This window comes from Stegostoma tigrinum, chromosome 12, assembly GCF_030684315.1.
Source record: "Stegostoma tigrinum isolate sSteTig4 chromosome 12, sSteTig4.hap1, whole genome shotgun sequence".
Lineage (NCBI taxonomy): Eukaryota > Metazoa > Chordata > Chondrichthyes > Orectolobiformes > Stegostomatidae > Stegostoma > Stegostoma tigrinum.
This window is the reverse complement of record NC_081365.1, coordinates 27,267,557-27,281,426: the sequence shown is the minus strand read 5'-3', so window position 1 is coordinate 27,281,426 and position 13,870 is coordinate 27,267,557. Positions and strand designations below refer to the sequence as shown.

Sequence of the window (13,870 nt, the reverse complement as noted above, 5' to 3'; positions counted from 1 at the left end):
TTAATGCTTTTGAGGCATAATTTTCTTATCCTCTGCTTCCATGTAAGCAGCTTTGTGATCAAACACTGACACTGCCCAGTCTTCAACAATTCATCAGGTTGACCACTGGTAAACATCACATGTCCTTCATGATCCAGTTAATCTTCTGCTTATTAGAAATTTTTAATAGAAAGAGGCTTATCTCTTGATTTTAATGAATCTTGACCTCTAGCCAGCTTGTTCAGGCTGCACATCGCAGTGTTTCCTTGCAGCTTTTATGCTATCTACTCAACCATATAATATTTATGCAACGTTGTTTCACTGATAAATGGTACATCACATGTCTGTTTGAATAAGAACTTCAGCCAGACACTCTGTCATGAGTTTCAACACTGTCATTAACCAGAAACTGAAGTGGACGAGCCATATATTGGCAAGTATCTCAACACCCTTGCCTCCTAGCCTGTCTATCAGCTACAAGGCATAAGTCAGGAGTGTGAAGGAATACTCACCAATTAATTGGATGAGTGTAGCTCTAACAACAATCAAGAGACTCAACTATTCTGGGAAAAAGTATCTTGGTTCATTGTTGCACCATGAACCATCTTCACCATTCACTTCTCTCACCGCTGATGTACAGTAGCTGAGTGTGTACCATCTACAAAGTGCAATGCAACTTGCCAGTGATCCTTAAGTGGTACCTTCCAAAACTGCAAAATCTACCAAAGCCAGCAGATGCATGGGAGCACCACAACTTGCAACAACCTTCAAAGTCACATACAATCCTGACTTGGAACTGTGTTGTACTGTTGATGGATTAAAATCCTGGATCTACCTTTTTAGTAGCACTGAGAGTCTATCTACACTATGTGGACTGCAATGGTTCGAGCAGGGAGATTTTTACTAGCTTCTCAAGGAGTTGCTGGTTCACCCCTCTGACTTGCATGTTGGAAATTTTCACCATTGCGTTTGGGACAATGGAGAATCTGCAAAGCAGTGAGGCAAGATGATATAATGTGGTTGTTGATGCATGCAATTAGGCCTTCAACCACTCACTGGTGAACATCTCATCTCACTGTTTAACACTCTGCTGGAAAGTTGGACATGTTGCTCCTGACGTCAGAAATCTTCTTATTGCTAATCTCTCGCAATTAGTCCAACTTTCTCATCAATTACAATGTCGTTCAGCAGCTAAGAAAATTTAGCCTCACATGCAAGTTTATTTTGAAAGTAAATGTGATGATAGGGTAAGTGCAAATTATACTCTGTAGGTCAGAAGTGCACTGCCCTTATGGACACAGCTTGGGTCGTTTACATACAGGGATAGGTATCAGATTTTTTTTGACACTCAAACCTCCTCCAATTCACCAAGGTCCCAATTGGAGTTAAACACTGAATTGAAAATCAATATGCATTTCTAACTGAGAGTAACTTTCGAAGTTCTATTCATATTAGCGATGTGCTATTAATGTACCATTCTTGCTAAGTCATTCATGGGAAAGATAAAATCCACTCTAATACATTTCTTTCCTAGAAACCAATTGTATTTAGAGGCCACAACTGAAATCAATAACTTCACATTAAGATGAAAGCTATTTGCCAAAATTGCAATGCAGTTTCACAAGAGTATATTTATTTACTTACCAGGCTCTGAGAAAAGGGGCAACTCCTCATGAAAAATCTGAATTCCTGAAAGAGGCCTATTTAATGAGGTAGGTTTACTGTTAAGCAATGAGTAAGATGTTTACGCTTTTCGATCATTGAAGGGAAAAGGTGCTGCGGATTGAAATTAGTTGGATAGCTTCATGATTATATATTGACAGCAGAGTGTTTCAATTTCAAACCTGTGCAAGAACCCAGAATTCTGCAAGGGATTGGGAACTGCTGGGGATTATGAACAGGAAAGGTTGCAAAAGGATTTAGGTCCCAATAAGTAATGAATGAAGAAGTGCCGCTAAATATTTTGAGAAAAAGTGAGAGAGGCAAAATATATAGCAGAAGGATATACAATGCTGCTGCTTAAAGGCATTCGCTGAAGAAAGCAAACAACTTGTCCTCTCTAAATTCAGAGCTAATGTTAAGTTATTTGAAATTTTTCCTCAGATTATTTAAAAGAATAAGAAATGTTCTTGTGAACATGTGGTGCATCAAATTTCTAAATGAGTTATTTATAAAACATCTGTGATTTTGCAATAACTAGGCCAAATGGAAATCCTCCCTAGACTTTGAGTGAAATTGTGGGCTGAGCCGCCTTATCCATGTAAAACGCCAATTAAATGCAAAACATCTTGGTTTTCTCTTTCTTTCTTCCATTTTAGTCACTATATGCTTAACAAACAAGTGCAATTAGAATCTGGGTTTTTTTTAAAGCGCATGGAAATTGCATCTTGAAACTAAAGAGGGCACTCTGCATACCTTTGCAAATCTCTTTAACTCAATGTTGTCACAATTACTTAGCCACCCTATTTAGAAGAAGGCATTTAGCACACTTGCCTTCATTGTTCAGTCCTTTGAGTATAGGAATTGGAATGTTATTTGAGATTGTACAGGACACTAGTGAGGCCTCCTGAATACTGTGTGAAGTTCTGTTCTTCCCTTTGTAGGAAGGATATTATTAAATTGCAGAGAATTAGGAAACAATTCACCAGGATGTTGCTGAAAATTGAGGATTTGAGTTATAAGGAGAGATTGGATAGACTGTGCCCTAGTTTTTCATTGCAGCTTAGAAGGTTATCGGTGACCTTTTATAGATGTTTATAAAACCATGAGGAGTAGAGAAAAGATGAATACAGGTGTGTTTTCTGTAGAGTAGGGCATTTCAAGGCCAGGGAGCATATTTATAAAGTGATAGGAGAAAGATTAAAAAAAGACTTTTGGGACAATTTTTTTAATACTGGGCGTGGCTCGTGTGGAGTGAACTTCCAGAGGAAGTGGTGGACATGGGTACAGTTACAATGTTTAAAATACATTTTGATAAGTACGTGAATAGATGTTTGGTGGGCTATGGGTCAAGTGCAGGCAGGTTGGACTACTTTAATTTGGAATTATGTTTATGAATTATGGACTGGTTGGACTGAAGAGTCTGTTTCTGTGCTGTATGACTCTGACTTTTCTTGAGGGTTTTTTTACCTCTTCCATCTAACAGTCTGCTCTAAGAGCTCTGTTCATCTGTTGGTATCTGTGACAAATTCTACCATGGTAACCGAAACAATTTACAAAGTTCTTAAATAATCAATGGTGTTCCAGTGAAAATAACCTTAAAATCAACTCGCCTCACTTTAGTGGAAATAATTGAAAACCCATCTTGATCCACAACTTCATCAAAAATTAATCAGTTCTTCCTTCATCCATACCCTATATGTGTAAGATGTATTTGCAAAATACATTCATTTTTGAAATGCAGATGTTTGGCCTGTAAACTCATGTAAACATTGACTCTGCCCACTTTCAGTGGCAGAGATAACTAAGTATGGAGAGATAATGGGAACTGTAGATGCTGGCGAATCCGAGATAACAAAGTGTGGAGCTGGATGAACACAGCAGCTTCGCACAAGCACAAGCTGCTTGGCCTGCTGTGTTCATCCAGCTCCACACTTTGTTATCTATAACAAAGTATGGCATTGATTTTGCCTTATCTACACTCACACTTTACATTATCTACAGCAATTGCTTTTGCTGATCTTGGTATGTATATAGAGATGGAGCCAAATTTTCCCAAGATAACATTTTGACAAAAGATTCCTTCACATTAACTCTGGATAAAGATTTCCTCTTTCTTGTGTTTTTTTACAAACCATACAATTTATCTTTTGTCTTTCATTACTACTTTTGTTTCAGATGTGTTTTGCATTGGCAGATGTCTGCTCTCTTAACTCTGGCAACTTTGATTCTTATTGTGAGCTTTCGTTTTCTTTTAGTCATTTTGATCATTCCCATATTGTTAAACTGCTGGGTGTATGCCTACTGAATGAGCCACAGTTCTTGCTGCTGGAGCTGATGAAGGGAAGAGACTTGCTCAGTTATCTCCGAGGAGCTAGAGGGTCTCAGGTGGGTTAGACAGAAATAATTGACAATCTCGTCATTTATATTGCTGGAAGATGAATAATAACATTGCAGATCTTTTTCATTAGTGGTTTTAGAAATAAGCAACATGAATTTAATAACTTCTCACCGTGGTATAATCTAAAAAGATATTTGTCAATGAACAGGTAGTAAAATCCCTAATCATGCAATCAAATGCCGATCACATTTCTAAACTAAAATAGGCAAATTTCACAGCTGCCGCAGCCATAATTGCTTGCACCCTCTTGCCACTCATTCCTGTCTCTTCTCACTCTCTCAACATTGTTTTATAAAACGATTACAAACCGATATCTTCAGGCAAGCTTTCCATCACACCATGTATTTCCCTTTCATGATTGTGTTGTTTTCAATGTTAATCTCTTATTTAATTTTGTAATTTACAGAACAAAGTGAAGCCGACTTTTAGCATTCGGGTATTTTGAATTACATTTTTATATAGTGGTTACTTAAGCCTGACATACAGAACAGAACCTGTAGGAAGAAGCAACATAAAGCATGGAGTAACTGGTTAATGAGGTTTCATACTGTTTGCTCATGCTGTTTGGATTACAAATGTATTTAGCTGGTTCCAAGTTGCAAAAAACTTGTGCTGGGTTGCATTTCTCACTTACTCGGTGAATTGAAAAATTAGTTTTGGAAAGTGAGAAGTGTAATGGGTTATAATATGATAATTGGGTTATTGGCTATACTTGACAGAATTTTTCTTGTTTTGCTGGTTTTGGGATCAACTTGATATGATCAATCCTTAGTGAACCTTAAAAAGAAACTCTAATGGTGCATGATTTAAATAGCTAGGAATTCAGTTTGTTTTATTCTAAGGATAAAATAACCTTTTAAAAACAATTTCACTGATCCCTTATGAAAGACATATGAAAATCATTTTGGAATTTCTACATAAGATTGTCCATCTGTATTTCAAGGTCACTGCCTTTCATAACTATCATCACCTTCATTCCAATTGATGTGGAATAAAAACAAATCCTTTCCACTCCAGTATTTATCCTTACGATTTGCTGTTACACAGGCATTTGGATATGCAAACAAGTGGATAATTATCCAGTTTTGATTAAACACAACACCAATTGTTATTATTTTACATCTACTTGACTTATAAGTTCAGCATTATAATACCTTTTTTCTTCATAATTAGTGCTTTGAGATTAATCTCAATCATTTTTTTTTCATCAGCCTTTGCTCTGTGTAGGTGACCTTATAGATATATGTCTAGATGTTGCAAAAGGCTGTACTTACCTTGAGAAAATGCATTTTGTTCACAGGTAAGTTACCATTTGTATTACTATTTCAACGTCTATGTTTTGCAAATACATTTGGGCAGATTTGTTAGCTTATCCCAACTCTTAATGAGCAAAATGTAAGCCACTGTTTTCGGTGAAAGAACTCAACTTCAGATTAGCTTCCTATTTAGTGAACTTGCCTTAATGAGAACCATGTGTTATTTTTGAAAACTAACTTGGTAACATTGTGAGAAAATACAAACCCTGATGCAGCATTAAAAAAAAACAAATTTGAAAACAAAATAGATCTTTAAAATCAATTAGTTAATTTTTCCAAACTCTTTGGGCAGTAAGTAATTGTAAAATCTTGGAAAGTAAGAAATCTTCTCCGTGGTGGAAATTTGGCCCAAGGCCTTTTCAGGCAACCAGTGAGGGTTGAGAACAGATGACAGATTTGTGCACATTGGGAGGAGTATTAATTGGCAGGTAGTGAAAACCTATTTCCAATGGTCATTGGAATGGCAAAAAGATGGCACAATTTTAAGAAAATCACCAAGAGAACAGAAGTCTTCAGGACTTTCTCCTCTGCAGAAGGCTTTGAGTCCATGAGATGCCATTCCAGAAGAAAAATGATAACTTTTGAAAAAGATAAATAACTAGTTGATTCACTCACTCTCTCTTTCTCTCATTACCCTATAGTTTGCATGCGTTTTTTTTAGTATTTTGCTGGGCAATCTGCTGAAATGTGCCTTTCACATTTATGGTATTAGTATTCAAGTGTTGGAGTTATGGTTTTTTTTATACAAGGTCTACTGAGGGCCTTTCAGCACTGATTTAATTCAATTAAATCAATCTGTATTTTTTTTTAAAAGCCCATTTCTCATTGGTATCTTATTTAAGATGCTTTTTGACTAACAAGGGAGTCGAAGGGTATCTAAGGTAGTCAGGAAAACGGAACTGAGGCCACAATTACAGAATCTTAGAACTCTTACAAAGCAGAAGGAGGCCATTCAGCCCATTGTGTCTGCACAGGCTCTTTAAAAGACCATTATGATGTAACGCCATTTCCCAGTAACCATGCACATTGTTTCTTCTCAGGTAATAATCTAATGTCCTTGTGGATGCCTCAATTGAACTAGCCTACACCACACTTTCAGACAGTGCTTTTCTGAACCTAACTACGCACTGCATGGAAACATTTCACATCTCATAACACATTTGCTTCTTTTGATGATTGCTTTAAATCTGCATTCTCTGGTTCTTGCTCCTTTTACAAGTGGGAATAGCATCATTCTATCTATTTTGTCCTGATCTTTAATAATTTTTCAAGCTGTCAAATCTCTTCTCAGCCTTTTGCCCCCCCAAAGGAAAACAGAACCAACCTCTTCAGTCTCTCTGCATGACTGAAGTTTCTCATCACTGGTCCCATTCTCATAAACAACTATATAAAAAACAATCATTGGAATGTGGGCATTGCTGACCGGTCAGTGTTTATTGCCCATTGCTAATGGCCCAGAGGGCAGTTAAGCATCAACCACGTTACCAAGAGTGTGGAACCGCATGTAGGCCAGACTGGGTAAGGACAGCAGTTTCTGTCCCAAGAAGACATTTATGAAACAGGTGGGTTTTTCCAACAATCCACAATCATTTCATGGTCCACACTAAACCTTTTACCTCTATATTTGTATAAAATTAAAATTCCAATGGTGATATTCAAACCTAGCTCCCCAGAATGATTTTTGGGGCTCTGTATTAAAAGTATAGCAATAATACAGCTATCATCCCCCTTCTGCACTTTTTCTCCTATGCATTCACCTCCTCCCTGAAGTGTGGCACTCCACTGTATGCGATACCCCAGCTGAAGTCTAACAAGTGTCTTGTAAGCTCAGCATTACATTTTTGCAAGTGTATTCTGTGACCCTATTAAATACTGCACTCTTTATAACTACTCTCTCTGTTCCCTACCACCTTTTTATTGACTTGTGTACGTAACACCAGATCCTTCTGCTCCTGCTCCTTTTAGAATAATGCCCTTTAGCTTAAACTGTGTCTTGATGATCTTTACTCAAAAAGCTATCACCTCATATTTCTCCACTTGAAGCTTTAGCTTCCCACTCCTCTAACGTAGTGTCATACAGCATGAAAACAGACCCTTCGGTCCAACCAGTCCATGCCGATCTAAAGTAAACTAGTCTAACGTGCCTGTGCTTGGCTCATATCCTTCCATACATTTCTTATTCATGTACTTGTCCAAATGTTTTTTAAACATTGTAACTGTACGTGCACCCACCTCTTCCTCTGGAAGTTCATTCCACACAAGAACCGCTCTTTTTGTGTAAACAATAAATCCCCGAACGTCTTTTTAAATCTTTCTCCACTTGCCTTAAAAATATGCTCCCTCCTCTTGAAGTCCCCCACCCTTCGGATAACACACTTGCATTCACCCTGTCTACACCCTGCATTATTTTATAAACCTCTGAGGTTACCTCTCAACCTCCTACACTCTAGTGAAAAATATCCCAGGCTTTCTAGACTCCCCTTAATATTTAAACCCTCCATTCTGGTAAAACTCTTCTGAACTTCTCAATGTCCTCTTGAAACTTTGGAAGATCTCCCTCTCAATTCATTTAGTATTCTTTTCATCTTCATCTGGTCCTAGTGTCTCAACAACTTTAAGAACAAGGATCTATCTAAGATCTCCTCCTTACCAACTTTGTACCCTCCTGTCACCATGATCTGGGTAGTATCTGCTTCCTTGGTAAAGAAAAATGCAAGATATTGAATACCTGAGCCAAGACCCCTTGTTTCTAATCTCCAAATCTTCAAAGGTGCAAATTCTCTTTTTTTGGTCCTTCATAAGTCCCATTCGTCCTTTTACTTCCTCCTTAGTATAATCTCTCTTTGCTTCTTTTATTTGCTTTATCATGCCCCTTCTGCACCTTCCTTATTTTCTAATCAGCCTGTTCAAGAATGCTGTTGCACATCTCTGGAGCAGGTGGGAATTGAGCCCAAGACTCTTGGCTCAAATATAGGTGCGCTACCACTGCAAAACCTCCTCTAGACCTTCTATACTAAGATCATACATGATCCTATTAAATAACATAGGAGGAGCAAAGAGCTGAATGTTTGGGAAGCCGTAATCAATGTTTGTGTGTAGTGTAGAGTGAGTTTTTGTCTGAATTGATGAATAGTTTTGAAATGGAAAGAATCAGAGCAGCTGATTGTGGCACTTATAAATCAGAAAGCAAAGAATGCAAGTGAAAAAGATAATCAGTAAAAGCTGTAACACTGGAGTCACTGCTGTTACTATGGAATTGCTTTTTTTGAAAGCAGCAGAAGAAAAATGGTACTCATATTCCGACAATGATAATTACATAGATTGCAGAGCCTGCAGATTTGTCCACTACATTGCTTAGATCACAAAATAAAAATAAATCAGTCGTTGAGCTACCAGAGCTTTTCCTGGAATGAACAGTAGTTGGGAAAGAATCAGAAACAAATTAAAATACTGTGTTCATCCAGCCCCACACTTTGTTGTCTAAAATACTGTGGGTTCAATTTTTGACTGCCCCCCCTCCCAGCAGAGAATGGCAGCTTTAGTATCCCCAAAAATATAAATCTGAACTGGCTGCCTGTTTCTAATTCTGATCCACCTACCATCATCCTCTGGTATTGCTTATAAAAACGCTCTTGCATTCTGCTGCCTTAATGGTGTATGATGAACTACTAACTTCCCTTTAGAGATTTAATCAAGTTTTTTTTTGTCAGCATTGCTACCCTAAATGTGACATTCAACAGAGTTGTTTGCGACACATTGACCAAACCAAACACGCATATTTTAGGGGGAATTTACATGTTGGTGTGTTTTAGCAGACTGTGTATTTTGTTGAGTAACTGCTGTTTTGTTTTTGTTTTGGAAAGGGATCTGGCTGCTAGAAACTGTTTAGTTTCCATACAGGAATACAACTCCACAAATCGCAAGGTGAAAATAGGAGACTTTGGTCTTGCAAGAGATATCTATAAGAATGATTACTACAGAAAGGAAGGAGAAGGGCTACTTCCTGTCAGATGGATGGCACCTGAGAGCTTAATTGATGGCATGTTCACAAATCAGTCTGATGTTTGGTATGTAAATATTTCACGTTCATAATTCAATCATAATGTGTTTGTAGTGCCTGGTCATGTCTGCCAAATTCATCTATGATTGGCAAATAGTGATATGTAGTGTCTGCAAGATCATGCATCCAGCAATGAGAAAAATGATCTGTGAATTTTATGTTTTGATGGAGTGTAAGGACCGTATGATTTTGCTTTCTGTACTTTTGATGGGGGACTGAAAAGGAGAAGGCACTGCTTTAAAATCAAAGCTTGTGGAAAGAATTGCTGCACTTTCAAATTATTGAAACTTACTGTAAGTCATGTATGTACTGTTGAATGGCAAGTAATGGAGACAGACGTAAATAGATGGCATAGTACCGAGAGGTGTGTGCAAAGTGAGATTGGCTGGTAATAGATAGCTGATTGGATTGTGCAATTGTGACCGGTCGCAGAGGGCAACAGCCATCAGGCTGATGACAGCTTCATTTCCTGAGCTGCTGAACAGCTTGTTGGTGTGATTTTAATATACTGAGAAGCCTTTTGATCTCTGGAAGGGGAGGTAGTGTATGAGCTGAGGCTCTTCACTAGTGACCAAGGGATGTTTAAGTTAGTGTACCAATTGCTACTGCTTTGTGTGAAGAAGTGAAAAAAAATGTGAAGGAAAGACAATGAAGATATTTTTGCTTGCCAGGACTTCATCTGAGCGAACTCTGGATTGCTGCTGTGTGTGTGTGTGTGTGTGTGTGTGTGTGTGTGTGTGTGTGTGTGTGTGTGTGTGTGTGTGTGTTTAGAATTTTAATCATTAGATAGCTATTTAATTATGATCAAATTTTACTCATTTGTAATGAGTAAAATTTCTGTTAAGTCCAGGAACCTGGTCTATGTTGATTCCATTAATGGATAAAGTGGGGACTTTGCACATTTTGATTCAATCATTAGCTGTTGCAGTGCCCCAGGAGTAGTGGGACTCGAGCATCAAGATGCTTCCTCAGTGGGTTACACAAAGTGTTTGATGGAAGAATATCTGAAGAGAGCTTGTGGAACATTGACTGTCTCCCACCTGAACAGATGCATCCACACTGTGTGAACAGAAAACTCCTGCCTGTTAGTTGTGGCTCTGGTAGCTTCAGTAAGGAGGTTGTGGGTTTAAGTCCCACATCAATGACTGGAACACAACATCTTGGCTACAATTCCAGGGGTGGAGCCTTTCGAATGAGAAGCTATGCGAAGGCCCAACAGGTGACAACTATGACTAAAATCCAAGGAGATTGACTTTCCACTTTGGGTCGATAGTTTTGAATCAATCTGGTCAGATACGTTATGACGCTCATTACTCAGGGTGCACTTGATTCTATCCAAATTGCAGCAGTTTTGAGGTGTTTATTTCCCCCTGACCAGCAAGTTCCCACTCAAACCAGTTCTCGTATTGCTCGATGTAAAATCTGCTCAGCATCTGTGCAATCATCCCTTACTTTAAAATGTAACTCGTAATGAAAATTGCATTAAAAGTTTTCCTTTATATATTTCATTGGGGTAGCTTGGTAAAATGTTATTGGTACAGGTAGAAATTGATTTTATCACCAGGTATAAGGATTTTTATCAAAGTGCCTGCAAGTAACCAATTTTAAGATACTGAAAATTATAAAATATACACTTTCTAGTTCAGTAAGGTATTACAGTTAGTTCCTTAATTTTTTAGAAGTTCATTCAAAACCCCTCAATGTACCGTTAGTATGCTTGCACCCTAAAGATTAAGCTTGATTTGTAATGTGTGCTGAAGTCCTGCAAATGGATACAGTTAGCAGAAGCTCCCTATGCTGATTATTTCACCCCATGAGGTTATGACTAATTTTAGTACAATGTTTGCAAATTAAGCATAATTGATCACAGACCCTCGATTTGTCCACAGTGCAAACTGTGCTGAAAATGTTGTGCTTTTGTGCTGTTTATTCCAAAAAATGGTGCCATCACACGGAATCTCCAGACCAATTTAACTAATTCTTTGCCTCAGTGCAGACTGTGGAGACTTTCTCTGTGCATTTTGCATTACAGCAAGTGATGAGAATTTTTGATTATAAAACACTTTGGGATTTCCCAAGGACGCCATGCATTAAGCACATCACCTCCTCCAATGCAGCACTGTTTGGCATTGTATTGAAGAACTGGTCTAGATTTTATGTAGAAATGGAATGAGAACTCTTAAACCTCAGACTTGGAATTGAAAGTGTCACCATTGAAATAAAATGGTGCTCAGCCAACCAAATGTTGTATAGCAATTAGCCTGCAGTACAGTGTTCAAACAGTGGTACAGTGAGATGTGCAAGAATCATTTTTACAGCTGTATTAGTACCATGTAGCAAGTTTTTAAAACATAATCTGTCTGAAGTACGCCCCCAAAAATGTTTAACTTCTGTCCATTGTTAATATCTATTGCTAAAAGGTAAATTGTTCCTTACACCATTGTTCCAACTAATAGATGCAAAGACTTCAGATTTCATATCAATTAAAATAAATTTTGGAAAGTGATATAGTTTCTCAGTTGCTAATGTACTTAAATTATTTTTACATGACTGCATTTCTACCAGATTCCTGTAGGTGGTGCTGCAGAACCATTAGTCTCAGCACTGACTTTTATGGTGACTTTCCACTCCAATTTGACACCTGGAGCCTGCTAGGATCATGTTAAATTACATCTAAAGTCTGAAGTGGGCTTGAACCTCCTGCCAGTTACCATGGACAGGTCCAGTTTGCTGCTTCATTCTTTTCAGGCCTGAACCAAAAATCTCCGCAGTTACGTTTTTGATTTTTATTCTCTGCTACTGGGGGGAGTGAGTTGGTGTAACGACTGTAAGAGTATTTTGAATAATTCTTTCCAGGCATAAAATATGCTTTAGACCTTTCTTATGTCCTGATCGGAGTAAGAAACAACCTAAAATTTTGTACCCTCTACAGAGTAAAATATTATGTGAACTGTGTCAATAACTGCAGATATGTATATCACCTTGGCCTCTGAGATTAAGATGAAATTTCTTTTGCCCACTCTTACAAGTCCACTCACTCTCATTAAAAAATGTGGCTAGTAAAGTCCAATTTTATATTGGCTCTGGTCAAAGGGAAACGAAATCCTCATTAAGAAGTGTTAGAAATAGATGGAAAATTGACTGCCTGGGTATAAAACAAGAGATTTGAAAAGTAATATTTATTGGTTTCCATATTTATTGGGGATATTACATAAATGACCAGCAATACATTGATGTGGTCTCTGAAGTTAGTACCATTGTAGAATACTAGTAAAATTGGACATTGTTAATGAAACTGCCTGCTGGAAAACAGGGCTGATTACTGGTTAATGATGCACACAGCATGAGACGGGAGTGTAACTGATGTTGTCATAACCCCGCTGCTTTAAGGTGCCTGATGTAGCATACTGACCAATGTGTGGACCAAGTCACCTGGAGCCCATTGACACTTGGTATAACCCTGGATTACCATAGCTGGTTGTAATCCTGAACACGTTAGAGCTCAGGATGAAAGCTGGCTTGATAGATTGTATTATTCCTTTTTTTTTCGGTTAGCCTAGTGGTCCTCACTGAGATATATTCACATGAGTCTGTCAATGTTCTTCTAGATGCAGAACATAAGCTTATTTCGCAAAGGAGAAAAAATCATTTTTATAGCCATATAGCTATAGTAATAAGCAACACAGGTATAAAAGATTTGTTCAGAAATACCTTGACTTAAAAAGTAAAATAAAATTTCCCTTTAGTTCAGCTACATCCATAACTACCCTTACATAGACTCAAGCCTAGAGAAACTACAGTGCCCTCTCAATGCTTCTAAGTTTCTCCTTCACTGGCTCCTTCCAGTTTCTTTCGTATACACTAAAAAGACTCTCTTTTTTTGTGTCTGGCAATTAACCTTTCCTGATTTGTGATGGCCTAAACTTTCTCAGTTCTACCAACTAGAAGATTTTATCCCAAGTGCTCCAGGCTTGGCAGCTTCATATACTAGGAAAAAAAATACTGCTACTGCCTTCCTTCCACAGAACTGAAAAACACAAGTGCTGCTAAGGGGTAATTCTCTTTCTCATTTGAACTAAACACACTTCTTTTCTTCTAAACTGAAGTCAAGACTACTTATGCTACCTGTCATAAAGTTAAAAGCATTGATATTTTGTTCTGTTAACACAACAGGAATCAATCATACAGTTGGTTGAAGTCATAAGTCATCTTGGAGCTGATACCTTTAGGTCAGTGTTTCAGAAATACTTACTGACCTATAAAAGTGCCCTGCACAACACCAACCTATATCATAATCTGCAAAAAAATGTGTATTGTATACATTCCATCACACCCTTCCTTTGCATTAGTGATCATGGATGCCAATTGAATTGGCCCATGATCATGCTTGGTTTGCTGTTGCCTTCAATCAAATGGCAGGCCCAGAAACTTTTCCACTCTTGCTTCCTGCCATCA

The 13,870-nt window shown here is 37.9% G+C and overlaps 1 protein-coding gene across 1 annotated transcript in view; it reads left to right on the top strand.

Annotated features, from left to right (window-relative positions):
• The window catches only part of ros1 (c-ros oncogene 1, receptor tyrosine kinase), a 209,736-nt gene that overhangs the window by 115,784 nt on the left and 80,082 nt on the right, over positions 1–13,870 (top strand). Inside the window, exons 38-41 of the mRNA XM_048540717.2 lie at positions 1,627–1,691; positions 3,897–4,026; positions 5,251–5,339; positions 9,219–9,422. Of these exons, the coding sequence (XP_048396674.2) occupies positions 1,627–1,691; positions 3,897–4,026; positions 5,251–5,339; positions 9,219–9,422 (488 nt within the window). The remainder of the gene's footprint in view (positions 1–1,626; positions 1,692–3,896; positions 4,027–5,250; positions 5,340–9,218; positions 9,423–13,870) is intronic.